Source organism: Pleurodeles waltl, chromosome 11 (genome assembly GCF_031143425.1).
Source record: "Pleurodeles waltl isolate 20211129_DDA chromosome 11, aPleWal1.hap1.20221129, whole genome shotgun sequence".
Taxonomy (NCBI): Eukaryota; Metazoa; Chordata; class Amphibia; order Caudata; family Salamandridae; genus Pleurodeles; species Pleurodeles waltl.
This window is the reverse complement of record NC_090450.1, coordinates 942,344,114-942,366,095: the sequence shown is the minus strand read 5'-3', so window position 1 is coordinate 942,366,095 and position 21,982 is coordinate 942,344,114. Positions and strand designations below refer to the sequence as shown.

General features: G+C 41.8%; 1 protein-coding gene across 1 annotated transcript in view; it reads right to left on the bottom strand.

The window, feature by feature from the left end:
• Nucleotides 1-21,982, bottom strand: part of SFI1 (SFI1 centrin binding protein) — a 328,160-nt gene that overhangs the window by 120,292 nt on the left and 185,886 nt on the right. Inside the window, exons 17-22 of the mRNA XM_069215083.1 lie at nucleotides 10,379-10,454; nucleotides 9,610-9,705; nucleotides 9,079-9,155; nucleotides 8,733-8,835; nucleotides 5,947-6,043; nucleotides 5,610-5,770 (exon numbers count right to left, since the gene is read on the bottom strand). Of these exons, the coding sequence (XP_069071184.1) occupies nucleotides 5,610-5,770; nucleotides 5,947-6,043; nucleotides 8,733-8,835; nucleotides 9,079-9,155; nucleotides 9,610-9,705; nucleotides 10,379-10,454 (610 nt within the window). The remainder of the gene's footprint in view (nucleotides 1-5,609; nucleotides 5,771-5,946; nucleotides 6,044-8,732; nucleotides 8,836-9,078; nucleotides 9,156-9,609; nucleotides 9,706-10,378; nucleotides 10,455-21,982) is intronic.

The following is a 21,982-nucleotide window of genomic DNA, read 5'->3' as shown; positions in this document are numbered from 1 at the left end:
TTCAATTCAGCACAAATGGGGTTCAGCACAAATGCAGTTCATCACAAATGCAGTTCAGCACTTTCTTTGCATTAAAATGTTTAAAACAGTTCTAACAAAAACATAGTGGCAAGAATAAAAGTAGTTTAAGAGGTAACCACGGACTCTGCAGCTACTAACTACTGAGTGTAAAAACAACACTCTGTAGATGAATACCTGAATTGCGGATGTGAGGGGCATAGTTCTACTAAAATCCCCACACACAACAACAATCCATGTTATTGAGCAAATACACTGCAGATGCCTCAGGCAGGCATAGTAGATGGGCTAAAATGAGGCTGTCAGGGCACACATCAGTGCATCTCTGAGATCAATAAGGAGCCAACCAGAGCAAGAGAGGCAGGAACCTCATCATTGTCACAGCTTTTCTTATAGGCCTGTGCTTCCAGCCCTGTCAAAAAGCTGGGAGAGGGTTTGAGGTAGGTCACCCTTTCAGTCCTGGCCCACTGCTCTGTCTAGTTCTCACTGGGATTCATGGCTTGCTGGTTTTAATGTCCAGCACCAGGTTCCTGCTCTGCAGCCGTCATAGAGCTTTGGTTTTCCAGCGAAGGAAGGTAAGTAAAAAACAAAAATACAGTATTGTTTCGCTGTGCATGTGTTTGTGAGTGATTGTTAGAAAATGAGATTCAGAGAGAATGTATGTGTTCATTTAGTGTGTTTGAGCGTGTCAATGCGAGTGAAAGAGTGAGAAAAAGTGAGTGAGAGTATGAATAAGTGAAAGCGATCGAGTGAGTAAAGCATTGTGAGTGTGCTGGAATGAGTGAGGGGGGGATTGTGAGTGGGAGTGAGTCAGCAGTGCTGCTATTAATGGTGCAGCTGCATCAGGGTTCAAGGCCTGGGCAGCCTACTGAAACCTATTTATTAAAGCAGAGCCCCTGTGACCTTGGAGTTCAAATCAGAGCCCCTGTACACCAGTAGTTGTGAGTGAGGGTCAGTGATTATGAAAGAGAGTGTGTGTGTGTGAGTGAGAATACGAATCAGTGAGTGTATGGATACATTTGTGTGTGAATGACTGAGTGAGAGTATGAACCAGAATGAGTAAGAGTTTGAATCATAATGAGTGAGCGGGCTTAAAAGTGAGTGAAGGGGAAAGTGAGTGAATGAGTCAGACAATATGAATGAGAGTATTTACTTAAAAAAATAATAGTGAATCCACAGAAACACTAATGTACCAATATACAAAAAAAAACCATCATATTCCCAAATTACAAACATTATTATATCTTAATTTTTATAAAGTGAAGATATGCCTTTCATAAATCGTTTCCATAAAACCATACATGTTTTCGCTTCAATTTGCAGATATAAAAAGAACATAAAAAAAACCTCTTCAAACAGTAACAAACATTTACTGAGGGAGGATTCATAATTAGCAATAACACTTCAAGTGTTTCACACTCAGATTTTGCCAATAATAGATTAACGTATTTATGTTGACCATTCTGCAGTGCTGGACAAAAGACACCATGAGCAATGCATTTTGCACCTAGACATTACAAAATTGACAACCAGGGTAGCAGTATGCACTCCAATGTCAACCCTCATATTAGCCCTAATGGAAGGGACCTACATTTGGATTTCACAAAACATTAGTAAACTCTGGACATAATTTGATTCTTAAATAAAACTGCATCATTCCACATCTAGGGAATAAACAATTCAAACCTCACTAATGTGAGAAAAAATTCTAGTTAGACATCACCCTCAAATGGATATGGCGGGGACACACTAACTGCAAGACCAAGAACTGGATATATTTGTTCACCTGCCTCTGCTCCTTACGATATGTCGGAATGACGACCTGACCAGCTAGGATCAAAATCATGGAACACCGCAGTAATATACGGTGCAGAAAGAGTACCACCAAAATGAGTTCTCAATTTTTTAACAATAATTACACTCCTGATGACCTACAATGGACCATCCTGGAAGCACATAACTCCTGGGACAAACAAACCCTTTTTTCAGAGGGAACAATACTGGGTCTTCTGCCTTGTCACACACATCACTGGCCTGAATGTTGACATTCCAAGGGGCGAATTAGACAATTCACCTCAGGCGTGCGTACTCCCTAGCTCAAGAGCCATCCCATGATGGCGGCCAGAGTTTACACTACTCTTCGGGTGGAGCCAATACCGGGGAGATGTATGTGGCGCTTGTACTCATGACCTACTGCTGGCCACTTTGAATGAGCCAGCCCCCGGGGAGAGTTTAATACTGTCTAGATTGGCGCCTGCATTTTTGACAAATGGGCAACCGTCCTCGATACATGGACCTCACGTCACATCATACTCCTCACCTGATAATCATTAGGCTTGCTTTAAATAACCCTGGCTCCGGCAGCCTCATTACCTCCAGGCTGGCAGAGGTGGGTAGGTCACAGGCAATTTACCACAACGGACCATGTGAGTACCTAGACAAAGCACTCTGTGCCCTTTATTTTCCTAATTTTGTACGTACTATTACATATTTATACGTGCTTCTCATTAGATTTTCCTGCTGCATAGCACAGTCCTCTGCCTAACCCTAAGGGGCTCAAACATGGCTTGAGAAGGGTAAGCCCCTTCCTCCACCTGCATTTGGGAATACAATATAGTGATTCATGATGTTCCTCATGTGATCGTGTGATCACTTGCTTGCCTTTGTTCTTATTATGCATTGTAGGGAGCTGGGTTCTAGTTGCAGTACCCCCACTTTTTGACTGTTTTTTAGATGCAACCTTGACTGAAGTGTACTGGGTTCCTCCTAACCAGGCCCCCAGTGCCAGTGTCCCTTCCCTAAAACAAGACACCTGGTCACTTGATCTCCAAGTGACCAGGCCCTTCAGCCCCCTGTAAGTCCCTAGTAAATGGCACCCCTGGTGTCTAGGGCATGGATACTGAAGAGGTCCCTTCAAGTTTGCAGAACAACCTGTGCCACTGAGGGACCCAGCACCAACCTTATGCAGACTGCCATTGCAGGCTGCATGACAAGGTGCTTCCAACATTGAAAACACAACATGGCCTAACACTGCATGTAATATATGTAAGTCACCCCTCTAGCAGGCCTTCCAGCCCTAAGGCAGGGTGCATTTTATTACATGTGAGGGCATATCTGCATGAGCAGATATGTCCCTGCTATGTCTTTGTCGATTCTCAGACACAGTAAATGGCCAGGGAAGCCATTTTAAATGCATGTGCTGGACACTGGTCACTAGGAGTTTCCCAGCTACGTGATGGCTTCTCTGAATATAGGGATGTTTGGTATCAAACATCTCGTATTAATAAATCCTCAATTATGCCAGTGAGTGATTTATTAATAACTGCACCCAGAGGGCACCTTAGAGGTACCCCCCGAAAACCTACTAGCTACTGGTGGGTTGACTGACTGGTCCAGCCGCCACAGACACGTTTTTCGCCCCCCCAAGGTGAGAAGCCATCACTCTCAAGGGCCAGAGGCAAAAGCCTGCACTGGACGGGGATGTTTTCACCTCACCCAGGCAGGATAGACGTTCCAGGGCGGGAAGCTTCAAAGGCCTTGCCGCCTTTGTAATGTGACCTATGTCTCTCCAGATGGTGAAGATGGCCGACCCCCCCTGTGCTAACCCCACTTTCAGCAGCAGCACGGGGGTGGATTAGACAGATGAGGAGGTCTTCAGGAGACATCTCAAGACATGGCTGTTCGAGCAGAATCAGCCCCCCACCTCAGCACCTTGAGACCTTCACGGGTGAGAAGTGTGTTTTACAAATTCCCTGATAGATTGATTGATTGAACCTTACTTAGAGTGGAACCTGCCTCATGGGGTGAGGCTATTCTACATCTTATTAAAACTGGATATGCTCCCACTAAAGGTTTTAAGCTCGAAATGGTACAGCATTTTGAATATGTGTGACTTTTGTCAATTAGATATTCAAGATTTAAAAAATGCTTTATTTGTTTGTCCAGCTTTGCTAGAAAGTGGGTAAAACCTCTCTTTTTGACATTTAATGCAAAAACATCAGGAAAGGCTCTACATTTAATGTATAACCCCCTAATGAAATGTTCTGCTTTCAAGTTCTAAACTTTTTTAAAAGTGTTTTTAAAACTTATATTGATTTGATTAAATGATTAATGGTAGTTTTTGAAATACTGTATTATGCTTGTAACATCGCCTGATCTTCATGCTTTTTTATATTGGATGGTTTTGTTTTTAATATGGACCTCTTCGGAGTTCCAAATCACAAAATAAAAACATAGTTACTTCTCGGTTAAATATATCCACATAGATTCTTGATTACATGCTCTGTGGTTCCTATATACATTTGGATTGTTTTTCAAACTGTAATGCAGACATTTTTCAGGATTGTATGTTTGTGTTCACACTATAAATCACTTACCTTAGGTACAAATGCAACTATCATGAAGTTATCAGTCTCTAAACTGAGGATCCTTATTAGGTAGCTTTAGAATGCAAATGACCAAAAGAAATATAGAGTTTAGTGTCTATCAATGTATTCTCTGCAATAGTAATTTAATTTGACTCAAGTTCATTTCAGTATTAAGTTCTTGGGCTATTATTCTGTATCCAGCTTCAACTTACACTCATGTTTTCAAAGGTAAACAAAATCTCAATCAAATATCTGGTAGAAAGTTTATGGCTGCGGCAAGAAAATATCCAAAGATGCTCTGGACCACTTGGAACTTACACATAATGTCTTCATGATGGCCAAGGAAATTTTCAAAACACAGAGAATTATGCGGCCTCCCAGGAAAAGTAGCTTCTGATTCTAAATTCAGGCACTTAATGTGCTCTCCAGAGACATGAAGCCATTGGCCTAGTGGCATCAGAGTTCTGAGAGCTTTGCCAACCACTTTCCACAGAATAAACATAGCCATCTTAAGTACGGATTGCTGAACTCTGAGGGCAAGCAACTGCAGGAAAGGGAGTTAACACATCATGACACACACCATAACTTTCAACTTCTGTGGGTTATGAACACCCACAAACATTAAGGGTGGGCTAATCTTAATTCTGGGATTATCTACTGAAGCGTGGGGTCTCAGCGAGACAGGACATTGTTTGGTTCAGCTACTGCAAGTGTCCTGCACTCAAATTGGTTACTTCATTGAACGAAACAAGGCAAAGGATCTCTTAATCTATCATGTCACAACTAATTGTGAGAATCAATAAAAAGCGAGTGACAGACTTAACGTAAACACTCAGTCATCACTACTGCCAAGTTCATCTCTTAGAGATTTGTGAAGCGCCTTATTTACTTTCAGCAATTTATGTGCCTTCTGTGGCAAAGCATTGTGTTCGGAACACCTTCAACAATTATCATTTTATTTAAATAACAGAGTCATGAAACAGTAATACAACATACGTATTAACATCAATTTAGAAAACGGACTCACAAGACTCCACAAGAGGTCTCAACTTCGATGCCAATGTCGACATGATTAATAGAAACACCCAAAAATTACTGCTTATGAAATTTCGTACATACGGCAAAACTAAAGAAGTTATTGTCTGTCAGCTTCATCCCAAAGGCTTCTTATGAAAATCGTATCTGCAGACCAAGTAAAAAATATATCAGCACTTGTTGGCTCACCATTTTCCTTAGTTGCTTGAGATGGTACTGTTTCCATTTCAGCAGGTACTGCTGGAGAAGATTCTTCCTATGATGCACTGCGGCAGTCTCCATCTTCTCCCGCTGAATCTTGGCCCGCTGAGTGAATTCTCGCCAGTGGAGGAAGCTAGCCCTTAAGCACACTGAACAGTATACAAATAAACATAAGGCTAGAGAAATGTTAACATGACAAGCATGCCTAAGCAAAAAAGGTTGAACCCTTGATTTCACCCACAATCCGCATCTTCACAGTATCAGCCCGTCCACTGCAATCAGTTTTTGTCCATGTGCTATGAGCCTATTGCTTCTTTATACTCACATCGGCCTAGATGCTCCTTTGCATCCCTCACAATTTCCTCCTCTTGATGTCTGTTATAAACCTGCATAGCAACCACTTCCCTCCATTGGGACAGTACCTTGGGGGGGGGAAACAAAAACAATCAGCTAAATAAAAAGCTAAGATAAATGTACAACTTAATTACTGTGGAGGACTACAGTCGTTGTAGATCAGAACCCTCTTTCCTGGTTCTATTGGGAATATCACTCCTGGTATTGGAGAGAAAGAAGCAGTTCAGCACCGCAAAAGCCAACAATCTTCAAGAATTGTGAAGCCTAGGCATACTCCCTGTATCTCCATGTTACACCTCAGCTCCAAAGGTGTCAGTCTATACTATCTATCCTTACTAAAAGTCACAACCACCCCCCCCAAAAAAAAATGGCCTTAAAGAGTGCTTCTCCTTAGTGTCCACCTTTCACTCCATACTGCAGGGTCGTTTCTTGGAAAGTAGAGGGTCACAGCACCGTTCGTACAATACTGGTCAGAGTCTGGATTACAATGATAAACTTATGTTTAATTCTGCATCTAAACCTCTTCTGCCATACATGTGGGAAGATTTTTAAAATGCTTAGGGTTCCAGGAAAGGTAGCAATGAGGCTACACAGTTGCTAGCCAAAAACGTTTAAGTTGGGCAAAGCCAAAAAAGTCTGATCGGATGCCTATATCGAATGCAAATTTTTTTGCAGAGTCATGGTGGAGTATCCTTGTACACTTCGCTTTTAAACTAAGAGCCATCAAAACTACAAAAAGTGTGAAAAACTGTGCACATTGGTTGACAATATTCCTGACTGAGCTTACATTTCCGTAATATAGTACTTTAGGCAGCAAGAAAGGAGCCAACCCAGGATCACGCCATCTTTAAGAAAGACCATAAAACATTACGAGAGCTTGCCTCTTCCCCACTCAGCAGACTGAGGGGTCTGCAACCACAAAAATCATCTGCTAGGAGAAAAACATAAGACAACTGAAAGCAATAGGTCATGACTGTGAAAGTATTCAGATCTTATTCTGGATGAGACTGTTGTAATAGCAATATAGGTGAAGCCGACCACCAAAAGTAATGCAATACAATAGCTTTAGAATGGAAAACATTCTGAACCTGAGTTTCTGGGTGCACCTATCACAGTTAAGAATCCTTTGTAAAAATCACCCTCTCTATCAGACCTTATCAGGTAATAAGTAAATGAACGGTCATGGCATTGTCTAGGAAGCAATACAGAGGGTGTCTCTGCCTTTGAACAGCAGTAGAAAAGCATTAGCCACTTCCTTCCATATTGCTTCTGAGCAATTATGTTATATGCTGCCCTCACAATATCAACAATGTTCTTCAAGACACCCAGAGAGCTACCAAAGGCAACTGCCCGAACATAGGAAGTTGGTTAGGAACAACTCCCTAAGTTCTACTGTGGAGAAGTAGTCCTTCCTTAGAGGTTGAATCAGCTTTAGAAGAACTAGGTACCTAGTTGGGCCAACTGGACTCCTAATTATTTTTTGTGCAGCCCATGCATAACTCGAAAACTATGAGTATTCTGACAGTGACGGAAATCTGTAAAGGAATTAATTATATTAGCTAATATGGAAGGCATCACATAGGTCCATGCCCGTCAAGGACGCACAAAGAGAAGGTGCATTTTCCTCAAAAAATGCAAAATGTTCTAGTGAAGGTATTAATTCACCAAGTGTGATCTGAAACTGTTACTGATAATGATAATGATCCGAATCCTGACTTAAAGGGAAGCTAGTGTGGCAGAGTGGCTCAGATACTGAGAGATGCTAGAGGGATCAACTGAAAACTGTCATTCAATAGTTGTATACAGAAAGGCTTGAATGAAGTATAGGTTCCGAGAGGGTGGCAACAAAGACTTCACACATTTATCCAGGTCATAAAGCAGGTTAATCAGCAGCTTTTGAAAAGTGAGCCATGATCATTTGGATGTCCAAATATGAGTAAAAATGTTGTGTGCCATAATCACGGTGACCATCCAGCAAGCTGAGCTCAAGAAAAATGTAAGGAATTTGGGCTAGACTTTAAATGCCATTTTGCTCTAACCCATGTCATTGGCAAAATCACAGAATGTGCAGCCATAAAACAGCACCTTCTACCTTCTATTTATGTGTCGCAAATAATATATCAATGGTTTGTGATGGCAATTGCAGTAACAAACTACTGATCAGTTACTGACCCCCAAGTTGGAATGATATCCAACTTGGGGTGGTATCTGAGTGGGGCGGCCTCACATGGAGCAGATGGTGGTCCAGAGAGCCAGTGAAAATTTGCTTCTCACCACGTCTTACCAAAAGGGTTTACAAAAGAAATAAAAAAGAGCACCTGTCCCTTTCATGCATATGAGGGTGTTAAACAAATACATTCTGCATTTGGAAAGGCAAGGGTGCAGGTCCGCTTCCTTATGCAGGCTTCCAACCCTGCATTTGCAGTCAAGCACAGGCGGTCATAAACCTGCCTAATTAACATTCATTGTGCAGGCTATTTATAAACCCTCTTCTGCAGCACAATTTGCGTTGAGACTTATTAGCACATACCTTACACTGGAAATTGCACATCTACTTGCAAACCAGTTGGAGTGCAAACTACACATCCATGTTTGCAAACTGGTATTGGTACATCAGGTCCTCTGTTCTGAAAATGCACCTTCTTGAATCTAAGATCATTAAGTGAACTCTCCTATACCATTCTCCCACACTAACAGAACCTCCTTGCTCTCCAAATTAAGTGCTCTGGTGCAGACAAAATACATGCATACAGGTACCTTGGAAACAATTGCTATCCTATAGTGGCAATCGGCTTGCTGATGTTTTCTGTTCTCCTCTGCAAGGGCCACAGCATTTCGCCTCCAGGTTGAGAAAGACCATCTAAGAGAAAACAAACCGAGAAGTGATTAGGAAAAGGGCCAGGAACTGATCCTTAAGTCACATAAATGATGAAAGATAAAAGGTAGGGAGGCATCTATGTCATTGACAAGGGTGCCAGAGTACTAAAAGTGAGTAGATGAGGAAAGAGGGAGTAAGGTTTAATGTAGCTGTACAGAGAGGCACAGAGGAATTTGGAAAGGATTCAGCAGTGTACAAGTTCACACAGGTTTTGTGTTTGTTTACCGTAGGAGAGATGTATGGTGTTGAGTCTCCTTTTTATACACCTTTTGGAGAACACTCTGGACGCTACTCTGGTATTGCTACAAAAGTGAGAAAAAACCATCAAATTATTATCTCTGAATAATCTCTATGTGAAGCACTCTCACAGGGGTAGAAAAACTCAGAGAGCCAAATGTGTAAAAAAAAAAAAAACATGCAAGTCCATACAAAAGCATCTCAAACATCATCTGCATCACAGCTAGCAGCAATGAACCATCCCTTGCTTTCTCCCTTTAAATTCTTCTTACAGCTGGACGGAGTTAGGATTTATACCTCGGTATGGCCCTTGAATATAAATCGTCTGCCTCTATGAGAAGCACTCAATCCTGTGTCTCAAACTATAAATAGGTGAGAAATACAATATTGGGAAATAGATATGTGCAAATGCCCAGCTGATGCTCTCTTCCCAACCAGCTAGGTTTGCAGTATATAGATTTTAATGCAGGTAAACATAATTAAATACATGTACAATACATCTTCTACAGGTCCACCTACCTTCCATCCAACCAAAACCTTGTTCAACAGTGTATGTTGATAGTGCATGTCAGCTTTCAACAGCTTCCGCCACTTCTCTTGCCGCTCAACTAGGAACTGCCATTCCAGAAAAACAGAAAACATTATAATGCTTGCATACTAATGAGTATCAACAAAATGATGGGATAGACAATGTGTTGGCTGCATTAGAGGTGTGACTGGCAGATGCAGAGTGTCTATACCTTGTAGGAATGAGATTACAAATGAATTTAAGGTAGAATGGGTGGTAGCAGAGGAGGTTTGCCTTAGACTATATCGGAGAGACGATAAAGTAGAGGAAGACCTACAGGCCTGGGGAGCATTATTGACCAAGTCTGAGGGAGGGAAGAACCAATCATCAGGGGGATCGACAGAAGATGAGGACTAAGTATGGACAGGGTGTAAACCGAAAATTCACCAAAGTCGGAGGGACAGTAAATGTCAACAGAGGCCTACACAATACTTGCAAAGAATAAATGGTCAAAAAAAATTGCAAATAAATGTAAATTGCATGTTAAGTCATTGGAATTGGCGGGGATCTCAACTGCTTCAATGGTTGTTGATATGATTGTTAATTTTGAGCTTTAATCGATGTATAAAGAAAACAATAAAAAGGTTCTTTAAAAAGAAAATGAGGGGCACTGGTCCTGAGGGCTTCGACCTGGGCAGGACTGCACAGGTACATTTGTAGTTATGGATTACACAAAGGCTTCTCCAAACAGTACATATGGAAAGAAAGTACTAGACTTGCCTCCCTCCAGCCATTCCACGCCCGTCTCAGGCACCTTCGACGATCGGACTGCATGGCATCAAACTCCAGCGCTCTCCTATAGCCGAAAATGAAATACACATCTTTCACTTCCACCCTTCTATTTGCTGTTTCCACCTCCACCTCATCTATGCTTCAAAAAGGTTAAGATATATTTGTAGATGTGAAAAGTGGCTAAAGTGCTATCTTTGGGATCTACACCCGGGGATTTAATCCCACTATCGGCACCTGACCAAATTGTGTGATTCTGAAATTAACATACTAGCATGTCTCACAATTGCATTAAAAACAAATGTTTGAAAATTACCTTGGAAACCATCAATTTTGTGTTTTTCTGTCTTCCAAATTTCACACAGGTGACTTTACTTTCCACTCTGGAATTGAATTGGGTATTCTAATCTTTTTGTAAGTGCCCACAATCTACAAACTCAAGAATCATATTCAGGGGTGTGGAGTTTCATAAAACAGGTACTTGTCCAAGGGACATCATTCTTCAGAAATCTTGTTAAAAATTCCACCTGTCCCTTTTTATGATATGCAATGAGGTGGCAAATGATTGCAGCTTTCACATTGTATCAGAGCTCTGACACTTATGCCTAGGCTCATCCTATATCAGGGTTTGGATTCTGGTAAGGCTCTGATTGTACAACCTTTCCAGAAGTCTACATGCAGGAACTGGACAGAGGTGGGAACCAATAGAGTGAGGTTTCTAATGGCTTGTGAATCTGTACACACCCACAAACTTACTTGTTTAACGGTTTTACCAACTCTTTGCCGTAGAAATGTAGTCCTGAGAAGGGCAGGAATAAAACTTTCTAGTGTGGGGAAAGTTGATTTAGGCAAAAGTGAATTTGTAATTGCACAGTAGATTTTCACATGAGCAAATATATGCACAAATATTTCCTCATGCAAAAATTGAGTATGGTTTCCAGGTCTACTTCTGTAACCCCTGTGAGTTCCTGAAACCACTAAGATTATGTATCTTCGGGTTGCACTTTTGTGAATTTATTTATGCATTTGGATCATAGTTTATTTCCATTTTGCCCCTTACTGTTTTACAGTGACTATTATTATATTTTTTTTAAATATCGGCAAATATCAAACATTTTAGTAAATGATTTAGCAAAGTCACTTTTTCCTAGTTGCCATTTTTTGTATACATTTTATTTTTGAAGAATGGTGTCACCAAGCTTACTTTCATGCATCTGCATGATTTTGCAAACAGTTATGGAGCATGGTGAAAGCATTGTAAGTAGTCTCAAATTGTTACATTTTGCAAGCATGTGTACATATGTTTATAGTGGACCTACTATCAGTAAGGCAAGCTAAGATCACAACATTTCCTTAGAGTGACTGCCTGAAAAGTAAAGTCTTTGCTTTAATGAATTATATCTACAACTTTGTATATCTTATACATGTGGATACACATTTTACATTGGTGGCAGAATCCAGTTTCACAAAATCATTCTGTGGTATTGTAAACTGGCAAACAAAAGGTGTGTGCTGCAGAAGGTGGGGCCTACTTGTCCAAAGCAAAAACTGAAGTTGAAAACTTGCTGTCCTTGACCTCAAACAATATGTCCTGGGCATCAGGTGATTGAAATTTCACATCCCTTAAATCTCTGGATATCCATGGATTATTTACTTTGGGCCCATATATACTGAGAACATAGGATTATAGAGAGATGCATCTAAGTATATACCCCACTGACATGTTTGTTAAATTAGCATCTCAAGATATTATCCCTATAGTCTTGTAAATAATAGCAATCTATCTAGTTTTACTCACTGGCTCTAAAGCTACTGGGTTACTGCCAAATTTTATTTGAGTTTGGCACACACAAGATCTAGGCGTTTTTGCATCTTTCAAATTATTCACTTCAGCTGTCTTACTATTCTGGTGACCTTTTCCAAACAATTGCCAGATTGCCAAAGCAATTTTCTGATTATCTGATATCACTTAATTTCCAACTTGCCAGTCTACGTCAAATATATCTAACTCAAATCTCCTATCCCTCTCTACACCACTTTCTCTACCTTGTTGCGCTTCTGTTCTCGGTTTCTCTTACGTATTTTGCTCCCCTCTTCCTCCAACTCAGCAGATATGGGGATTACTCTTTGGCCCGAACGGAAGGAGAGCAGTTCAAGCTGAAGGCCTCGCCACCTTCTTCCATCGTAAGATTACCGACCTTCACGACAGCTTCGGACACCAGACCCAGCCGACCAACACTGAACACACACCCCCAGCCATCACCTTCAACGCCTGGACCCACATCAACACAGAAGAAACCAAAACCACCATGAACTCAATCCACTCCGGCGCCCCCTCGGACCCCTGCCCACACTTCATCTTCAACAAAGCCGACGACATCATCGCCCCGCACCTCCAGACCATCATCAACTCCTCTTTTTCGTCTGCTACCTTCCCCGAAAGCTGGAAACACGCCGAAGTCAACGCCCTACTAAAGAAACCTACGGCTGACCCAAGCGACCTGAAGAACTTCCGCCCCATCTCGCTCCTCCCCTTCCCTGCCCAAGTCATAGAGAAGACCGTCAACAAACAGCTTACCAACTTCCTTGAAGACAACAACCTTCTCGACCCCTCACAATCCGGATTCCGAGCCAACCACAGCACTGAAACCGCCCTCATCTCAGTCACAGACGACATCAGAACCCTGATGGACAACGGTGAAACAGTCGCCCTCATCCTACTCGACTTCTCGGCTGCCTTCGACACCGTCTGTCACCGCACCCTAATAACCCGCCTCCACTCCACCGGGATCCAAGGCCAGGCCCTGGACTGGATCGCCTCCTTCCTCTCCAACCGCTCTCAAAGAGTCTACCTCCCACCTTTTCGCTCAGACCCCACCGAGATCATCTGCGGCGTCCCTCAAGGCTCCTCGCTCAGCCCGACACTCTTCAATGTCTACATGAGCCCCCTCGCCGACATCGTACGCAAGCACAGCATCATCACCTCCTACGCCGACGACACTCAACTTATACTCTCCCTCACCAAGGACCCCTCCAGCGCAAAGACCAACCTGCAAGATGGTATGAAGGATGTCGCAGATTGGATGAGGCTCAGCCGTCTGAAACTGAACTCAGACAAAATGGAAGTCCTCATCCTCGGCAACACCCCGACCGCATGGGACGACTCCTGGTGGCCCACGGCCCTTGGCACCGCACCGACCCCCTCAGACCACGCTCACAACCTCGGCTTCATCTTGGACCCTCTTCTCACCATGTCCAAACAAGTCAACGCCGTGTCCTCCTCCTGCTTCCTCACCCTCCGCATGCTCTGTAAGATCTTCCGCTGGATCCCTGCCGACACCAGAAAGACCGTGACCCACGCCCTCGTCACCAGCCGCCTGGACTACGGCAACACCCTTTATGCTGGGAGCACCGCAAAACTCCAGAAACGTCTGCAACGTATTCAAAACGCCTCCGCCCGCCTCATCCTCGACATACCCCGCAACAGCCACATCTCCGCCCACCTGAGACACCTGCATTGGCTCCCCGTCAGCAAAAGGATGACCTTCAGACTTCTCACCCACGCACACAAAGCCCTCAAAAACAAGGGACCAGAATACCTCAACCGTCGCCTCAACTTCTACGCCCCCACCCGTCTCCTCCGTTCCACCAGCCTCGCTCTCGCCGCCGTCCCTGGCATCCGCCGCTCCACAGCGGGTGGGAGGTTCTTCTCCTACCTGGCGGCCAAGACTTGGAACACCCTCCCCACCAGCCTCAGGACCACCCAGGACCACTCCGTATTCCGGAGACTCATCAAGACCTGGCTCTTCGAGCAGCAGTAACCCCCTTCCCCCTAGCGCCTTGAGACCCGCACGGGTGAGTAGCGCGCTTTATAAATGTTAATGACTTGAAGGCAATTCGAGAGAAAAACTCCAGGTTTTAGCAGTCTGAATGGTAAACATTCTCACAGTGGTGTTCTGATTTTCTCTGCTGCAGTGAGAGTACCAATTGTAGAAGAGGTATTTGTAATTACACTAGTTCGGCAACTATAACCACAACTGCAAGCCCTGTGTGTATATGTCATTTTATGTTATTCTGCACGTCTTCACCAAAATATATACTGAGTCACTGCTAGTATGCATTTCCTTGAATGGGAAGACCAGGATACTTTAGCCTTGGCATTACAAATAAAAGTATTATGGTGGCGATATAAAAAAAACTTTTTTTGAGCTAAACAAAATGACCAGTTTGGTCTGTGGTATATATACACATATAGGGGTGAGGGTTTAAGGTACCACACTCTCTAAATTCCTTGCAACAGGTATTGCTGCGGGGTCCTTGGAAATATGGAAACCGGATACTAGCATGAGATGACTGAATTGCCAAATACCTCCAACTCCTTCAGGATCGAACATTCAAGGGGTGCAAAGTCGGAACAATCAAGGCTTTTCCTTGGGGGCGGAAGGGTGGGCAGTTCAAGCAACAAAATTATCACCCACTGTAAATATAATGCCCAAGGAAATGTAATCTTCTAGAAAAAGGTGACCATTACTTACTGTTGTTAACTTTAGGGAGGAATCTGGGGGCTGTTCTAAGAACTACCTTGTCAGAGGTGCACAACAGGATGTGGCCTTATACACAAGCAAGTTTTTCGTTTTGGTGTGGATGTAGGTTAGCAGAAATACTTTGATTTACATGATACCATAAGCGATAGCTTAAACACTGATTGTGTGTGTTTGATTTCTTCTTGGACTGTACTACCAGTGGCATTGTGCTCCTGGACCTATAAAGCAGAAAAGAAAGCATCTGCTTTTCAATCTGATCATTCCCATACAATTCATGAAGGTTGATATACTAGAGTAATGCAGCTTTGTTGAAGCAAATACATAGGTCTTCTTTTCCAAGTTTAACCAAGGTGTAAATGAGAACCCAAGGGAAAGCCTCATCAAATGTTAGCTTCAACTTTGTAATAGTGATTTCATTTTCTACCTCATCATTTATTCATCAAGATGTCAGTGTAATTTAATTTCTTTATAACTAACAATTATGAATAATAAATGGGCTTATCTTCAAATATATTTACCCCAGAAAACTGAATTTTCTCATGGTTGTGAACGAAAAAACAGTGCATCATCTCACAATCCAAAGCAAAAATCTTCTGATGTAATATTTAATACATCACAGAAAAAACTCTTATGTCACAATGTAATTGATAAAGCAGACTACATGGGAATTGTTCATAATTATGATATAAAGTTTGCCACTTAATAATTATTATATCTCACACAGTCACTGAGTCCATCCAATATATAAGCTGCATGTAGGTATATTCTGATACTTTATCAACCAACAGATTAATTGTCATATTCAGACATGATGATTTAAACAAAGTACTCTTCAATTCATTACGCCACATCACAGAGATTACAAGGGGCAGAGTAAATCTCTGTGTACTTTCAAAATATGTTTTTTTTGCAGGGGTGGAAATCTGCGAAAGATGTTCGGACGTTCATAGTAGTGAGAAAGGTTTGGGATGGAGGGAGCTGGGAAGGGATTTTTTTTTATAGCTTAATGTAATTTTTATATATATATATATATAAATATACACACACATATATATACATACATACACACACACACACACACACACACACACATACATACATAGATGATGCTTGGTAAAGTTATGAGTTATGTCTGCTTCATTAAACCATGCTATATAAATACCCATATATGCACAATGATGCAGCAATATTTGCATGGACTGCTGTCCACATTTATCTTGTGGTACATTTTGTACGGTTTGAAATAATTGTAAATAACTTTTATATACATAAATATACACATGGCACAGTGTAGTTATTAGTAGCAGACATAATCCTCTATACATGGAAGCACCATGAGTGATGTTTTCTGTAGAAATCTACAGTAGTATAATTCTAATAGTGACTCATATTGTTGCATTTGATGTGGGATATGCTGTCCAATTAAAAACTTTGCTTTAAATCACGCTGAAGGTGCTGAGAAAAGGAAGGGAAATGTGCCTATCCGGTCCAAAGAACATCAACTGCACTCAACCTACACTAAAACAAATTAATTCTACACCAATAAAGCATGAAGAAAAAAAAATTGCTTGGGTTAATTAATTAAATACATTTCGCAGAGTTGCTTGACCTACTAGAGTATCAGTTTTAGAATATTCATGTCTAGTGAAAATGTGAAAAGATTTCAACATTGCTGCCCTACAAATTTCCGAAAAGGGAACATCCTTGATCAAAGCAGTAAAAGCTGCTTACCCCTTAGCAGAACAAGCTGTTGACTTACCAAGTTTATTTTCCGGTTGGTAGCAAAATGAAATAGAAGAGAATATCCAACAAGTAATATGGTGTGTTTGGAGGTTGCTAAACCAATCTTTAAAAGACCATAGTTATCAAAAAGGTCTCTAGTCTTTCTAATGGGTTTTGTTCTGCCTAAGTAACATTTTAAGAGTCTTTAAATTTACAGAATGAAGGGATCTCCCAGAGGAGGGATTTGGTAAAAATACAGGAAGGAAGATGGACTGATTTATATGGAACTCTGACACCACTTAAGGCAAAAAAAAAAATCAGTTGAGTTCTTAGACCTACTCTGCTCTGACGGAATGTCAAAACAGGGTCTGAAGAAGATGAGGCCTGCAACTCGCTAACCCTTCTAGCAGATGTAATAACTATACATTTGGAAAGCTCCCACAGAGGAGCAGGCCTTTTAAATGGAGAATACACCTTTTTTAGTCCTTCCAGGAAGTCTTCGGTGATTAGGACTGAGAAGAAAGACCTTTTCGGTTGGGCCTTTACAATATATTCTTACAAGCTGCTAAATTCATAATGTTTATAGAGGAAAACTGCAGTTTTGAGTTTGCAGCAAATGAAGAATGGCACTTTCTTTACATGAGTAGGTCGTAATTCTTAGCAAGATAAAAAATTACAAAACTCTTCCATTTGAAAGCATTAGAACTCCTAGTGGATGGCATCTTAGCTTCTTTTAGTGTCCTCATACAGTCTTCAGGAAAACCTAAATGTCCATACTGTATGACCGCAGGAGCCAGGCTGCAGATGGACAATTTTGCCTCCCATTCTGGACAGAAGGTTGTGGTTGCATGGCAGCCTCCTGTGAGGTTTATGTGATAGGTGAAATAGCTGAGGATACCACCACTGTCTCAAACAATCTGGAGCCATTAGGATCATGATCATGGTCACTGACCGAACAAGTGGTATTGGAGGAAAAGCATACAGAATTTTGTTGGAGCAGTTCATAAAATGAGCATTGCTATTTGAATGAGGATACCGAATTCTGGATCTGTAGTGTTGGCGGTCTACTATCGGATAACCCCAATCTTCAAAGATGAAGTGTAAGACAGTGTCATGAAGTTTCCATTTGTGGTTTTTGTAGAAACATCTGCTGAGTAAATCCACTTTATTGGTTTTGTGGACCTGGCAGATGAACAGCCTGGAGAGACAGTTTTCTGGCTATGAGCCAAAGCCCAATCACATGTGCTTCTAACAATGGAGTCAGTGATGATTTCCTTCCTGTTTGAACAGTACATGGTGGTGGTATTACCCACCTGTACTAGTACTCTGTTAAAAAAATAAAAAAAGCTGGAAAAAACACCATGAGAGTTCGAAGACGATGTGATATAGCTGTTGTTTGGGAGACCATTGACCTTGAATTGTTAGATCTTTCCGACATGCTCCCCATCCAGTGAGAGGGACGTCAGTCACAATGGTCTGAGTAGGTAAATCTTGCTGAAAGGGGACTCTTGAGTAGATTGTGATTGTTGAGCCACCATTGAAGTGGTCGATGAGCTTACAGTGGTAAGATCACTTTGTCCTCTAAATCCCCCTGGTGTTAAGGCCACTGGTCTTTCAAGCTTTGCTGCAGTGGTCACATGCTGAGTCGAGCATTGGGAACTAGATAGATGTACAAAGCTACTGATCCCAGTAGAGAAAAAATATTCTTTACTGATGGATTTGTGGTGAGTAGTAACTGGTGACATTTCTGAGAAATGTTACACACTCTGGCCTCCAAAGGAAACACTTTGATAGTGTTTAAAGTTGCTTATAATCTATAGTTTGTACTAGAGATGTTTGGGATGTTCCTAGGTTCACACAAAGACCTAGTCAATCTACCAAAAAGACAGTGAAGTTGAACTCTTTTTGTACTTGATTTGCAGTGTGAACCTTTATCAGCCAATTGTCTAAGTCAGTGCTTCCCAAACGTTTTGAAACCACAACACACTTTTTAGTACCACAAACTATTGTGACTCACCTAGATTTAGTGGTCATGAGGCAGATTTTTTTTTTTTTTTTAATTGTAACTAAAACATTGTGTGGGAGTGCATTGTCAATTAGTCAGCTTTATTGATAAAAGTATATTTACACAAATGATAATGTATGGAAATCTGGTTTCAGTAAATATTTACTGTTTGTGCATCACTAAGTAAAATGTCTTGATGAGTTCTTAAAATCTTTGTTTCTATTACACTTCAGAATGACAAAATAATGTGCTTCATTTTTGCTTTCCCAACTTCTGAATGTGTACAGTTCATCTACAGGTATTCACATTTTATTGTATGTTATGGAAAAATGACATCTTACTGCCTTAACCTTTACACTTCATGTACCCAGACAAGATTGTCACTTTATTCCCTTTACTTTTCTTTCTATGACTGCAAAGTGAGAGAAGTTGTAAACACTAGCCCCCATGTTGAAAACATTAGGCAGTAGAACACATAGCCTGACATGTGACCTGTCTTTTTTCAGAGCAACAAATGTGACAAGATAAATACAGAATTTAAAGGCATCTTCATTTTTTGCTTGGACTTTTGTGACCCACCAAAAATCGGATTCCAGCCTACAGTTTGGGAAACACTGGTCTACGTATGGGTAGCCAAAAACTTTGTTTCTGCGTAGGAAGTTTGCAGCTACTGCCATGCACTTGGAGAATGTCCTTGGTGAAGATTTGAGCTGAATGGCAGCACTTTGTTTGCTTGTTGGAAAAACTCATTACCAATACAACGGCATTTTCTGTGCTTCTTTCTTTACTATTGGTATGTGGAAGTACGCATCCCAAAGGTCCACAGAGCACCTCCAGTCTCCCTTCAATAAACTGATAAAACTGATGCAGAAAAAGCGTTCTGAATTTTTCTTTCTTTATGTATTTGTTGGCTTGTCTCAAGTTGAGGATGAGTCTGAACTCTTTCCTCGAACCTTTCGCAGAGACCAAAAAATATCTTGAAAAAATACCTCTTTCGCTGAGAAAGGAACCAGGTCTATTGCTTGTATTTGGAATAAAGATGCCATTTCCACCTGAAGGCAAAGTAGTTGATGTTGAGGGGCTTTTTGCAGTGTAGGATGACTTCAAATGAATGTTGTAGCCTTTCTGAATTACCTGTAAATCCCATTTGTGGGTGATAATTTGTATCCACTCTTCCAGGTGTTTTATTACACTCTTCCACTGGAGTGGCGAATAGAGAGGATGATGTGTTGTATTCACTGCCGGTTATCATCGTTTTGAGGTCTTGACTTTTCTGTAGTAGATTCTCAGTAAGATTGTTGTGGTTGTAAAGTCTGCCACAAACAGATCTTCAAGTGTACTGGGACTGCTGGAGTTGTACTTGTCCCAGAGACGGAGGATAATAGGACAACTGAGGGGACAGAACCCCCTGTCTTTCATTCTGCCTAGAGTCTCTGCATCTGTTTTGAGAGTCGTAATACTGTTTGTTCTCTTCAAGACACATTGCTTTTAATATTTCAGACTCCTTCATTCTTACCATCTCTAAGTCAGTGTGAGGACCGATGAGAACAGATCCTGAGAAGGGTGGATTCATAATCTTTAATTGAGCATCTGGCTTAAGAGATGTGAGACATAGCCAAGATGATGACCTTAATGCAAATGCCATGGCAGTATGTTTCTAGAGATTATTTATCCTTCGTTTAAGATTACTCAAAAGTCTTGTTTTCTATCCTTCGGAAAATCATCAGAAAAGGTGAGCAGTGAGCCCCATAAGGCCCTATCATATCTAGCCAGAAAAGCAAAATCACTGATTTCAGTGTTAGAGCTGCAGATTCACAAACTTTCATACCCACAACATCTATTCTTTTGCTTTCCTTCCCTGGATGGACCGATGTTTCTGATGCATACGGATGTTTCTTCCGGACAGCAGAAACAATCACAGCACCTAACTTTGGATCTTCATGGACATACACAGGAACCTGCTGACTAGGTTTTTTTTTTCTGGAGACATGGTGTTGTCGATTTTTGAAAGTGACTGGTGTTAGGAAATTCTCTTACATGAGTTCTGTGAAACCTACCAATGGTAGGACTGGCTTAGGAGATGCTCAGATTTGTAATGTTTCCATAATGATTGTCAATAGAGACTGTGGTACTTCAATCTGCATGTTTAATTTTACTGCACCTCTCACTGATATAATCCGAAAAGTAAGTGTGTCATCAATTGGTGATATTCTTACAGATGATCCTGAAAATAAGGTTGGTATGAAGGATGTAGCTATAGAGTGATCACTAGGGGCCAGATTACAGAGAGTGCCTAGGTAGCGCAACGGGCATGTGCACTCCCTTTGTGCGCTCCCAGGACATTATGGTATTACAGAAGGGGCCGAGATGCCTGTGTGTCCCTGTAGGAAACTGGCTCTCTATGTAGTGCACTAAAATGAAGTACACTGTGCAGACAGTCCAGTGGATCTTCAATTGGTTTTGCAGAGGCAAAAGCAGATAGGACCAATGCTTTATTTTGTGGTTGTGTGGGCAAGCAGTTAGGCTTATCAGAGGGTAGTGCTAAGCATTTGCTGTACTCACAGATGCGATAAATAAGACACACACTCAATAAATCCAAGACCAATTTAGAAAACGAACTATTTTTATATATGTTTCAAACCCAAGAACTTCGTAATCACGTAAGTAGACATTTAAGCATAAATACGTTGCAGTTTCAGAAATAGGCACTTGGTGCAATTTTCAGAGTTCTCTCAATGTTATCCTATGGAGGAAAACAATGTTCAGCAAATAGAGGGTTAACAATGACTTATGAAGCCAATCTCAGGGAATTAAGGTAAGTACTGGGCACTGATCAGAACCACACCATTAGGTCACAACATGCAGCACTGGGGAGGCCGGATGCAGAGGGGCAGTAAGGCATTGGGTGCCCAATGGTTTCTTATGGGAGTTTAGTCCTCATGAAGACAGGCTGCAGGCTCGGTCTAGGAAGCCAGTCAGGGACAACAAGCAGGTAGGTAGTAGACTTGGGGTGCTTGGGTATATAAGGGCACCTTTGGTCCTCTTCTCCTGTGCCTAGGGGCGACAGCTGCAGGTGTCTTTAGGTTACGGGTTTTCACTACCAGGAGCACTCGCAGTCAGGGGCTCCTGTGTTTTGAGGCTTGCAGACGTCGTTGGGGAATCCAGCAGGAGTGGGCCCAGGGTGGACTCGAGCTCTTAGGAGCTGGGGGACTTCGTTGGCACCAATGACCCACATCAGCTGGGGTAAGGGATCACGGGTGCAGTGGTTGCTGGAGATGTCGTATTTTCTTTCACCACAAGCCTGTGGGAGAGGGGGCCTGAGTG